General features: G+C 44.4%; 1 protein-coding gene across 1 annotated transcript; it reads left to right on the top strand.

Moving 5' to 3' along the window:
- Nucleotides 1–202: 202 nt before the first annotated feature.
- Gapt (GRB2 binding adaptor protein, transmembrane) lies at nucleotides 203–679 on the top strand. The gene has a single exon (XM_035439256.1). The coding sequence runs from the start codon at nucleotides 203–205 to the stop codon at nucleotides 677–679; it is 477 nt and encodes a 158-aa protein (XP_035295147.1).
- Nucleotides 680–1,026: the final 347 nt, after the last annotated feature.

Here is a 1,026-nt window from a genome sequence, read left to right as displayed (position 1 = left end):
ACAGCCATCTTCCGAGACTGTTCAGTCTCTCCTCCGGTTTCATCAGGACTTTGCCACGTAAAGTCCTTTTAGATCTGGAAAAGAAATGCCTAAAAGAGCCTTCAAACTTGGTTTTGAACCACAGCAGGCTACTAAAAATTGCATTTGCTTGTGCCTGTGAGTTCATTAGCCTCATCAAGACGCTGAACAACACTGTCCTGAAATGCTGAGGAGCTTTGTGAGCTCTTCCATGGGTGTGGCTGTCGGTGTTGCCCTCCTTGTACTCTTGCTGGCCTGTGGAATTGGATGTGTTTGGCACTGCAAGCGCCAGGAAGCCACAGCATTTACCTTACCGAAGTTTATGCAAAGGAGAAGTAGCAGACATAAAAACTTCACAAAAAACCTTGGCTTGAATGTCCACACGATTTGCCCAAGCTCTAAAACCTCAGTGGAAAGCAAAGGCCACAAGTCTTCTGCCAAGAGAAATAGGATGCATGGCGAGTACGAAAATGTGGAAGTGGGTCCTCCTGACACCAAAGTGGCAACGGAGAAGGCACTGTATGAAAACACGCAGCCATCCAATCTCGAGGAGCATGTCTACGGGAATCAAACAGACGCCCTCTATTACAATTTCCAGAAGCCTAGCCCTCCTCCTGTTCCTCAAGATGAAGACATATACATCCTTCCAGATTCCTACTAACTTTTCAGTGATGGAGACTCATTGCTGCGGGAAAAACGATCACAGGCCTCTGGTGTCTCCAAGATCAAATTATTCTGATGAAATCAGTGGTTTTTTTCTGTCTCCACCCTTTTAAATCCTCACTAAGAGAACCACTGCGGACAAATTCTAGAACCCCCCTGCCTTGGATTAAATCTATGCTATATTATATTAATTCTTCTATTTAAATATTTGCCAGTACAATTTCCCTTCATTCCTTCCTTTATCATCTTTGAGGCTCAGTGTTATTGCCACAGTCTCATCCCTCTGCTTTTGTTTTGCTGTGATGAATGGCTAACCCACGTCTTATCACACGATTAAGGTAAGTG

This window comes from Cricetulus griseus, chromosome 2 (genome assembly GCF_003668045.3).
Source record: "Cricetulus griseus strain 17A/GY chromosome 2, alternate assembly CriGri-PICRH-1.0, whole genome shotgun sequence".
Lineage (NCBI taxonomy): Eukaryota > Metazoa > Chordata > Mammalia > Rodentia > Cricetidae > Cricetulus > Cricetulus griseus.
Note: the sequence above shows the minus strand (reverse complement) of the source record. Positions and strands in the feature narration are given on the sequence as shown.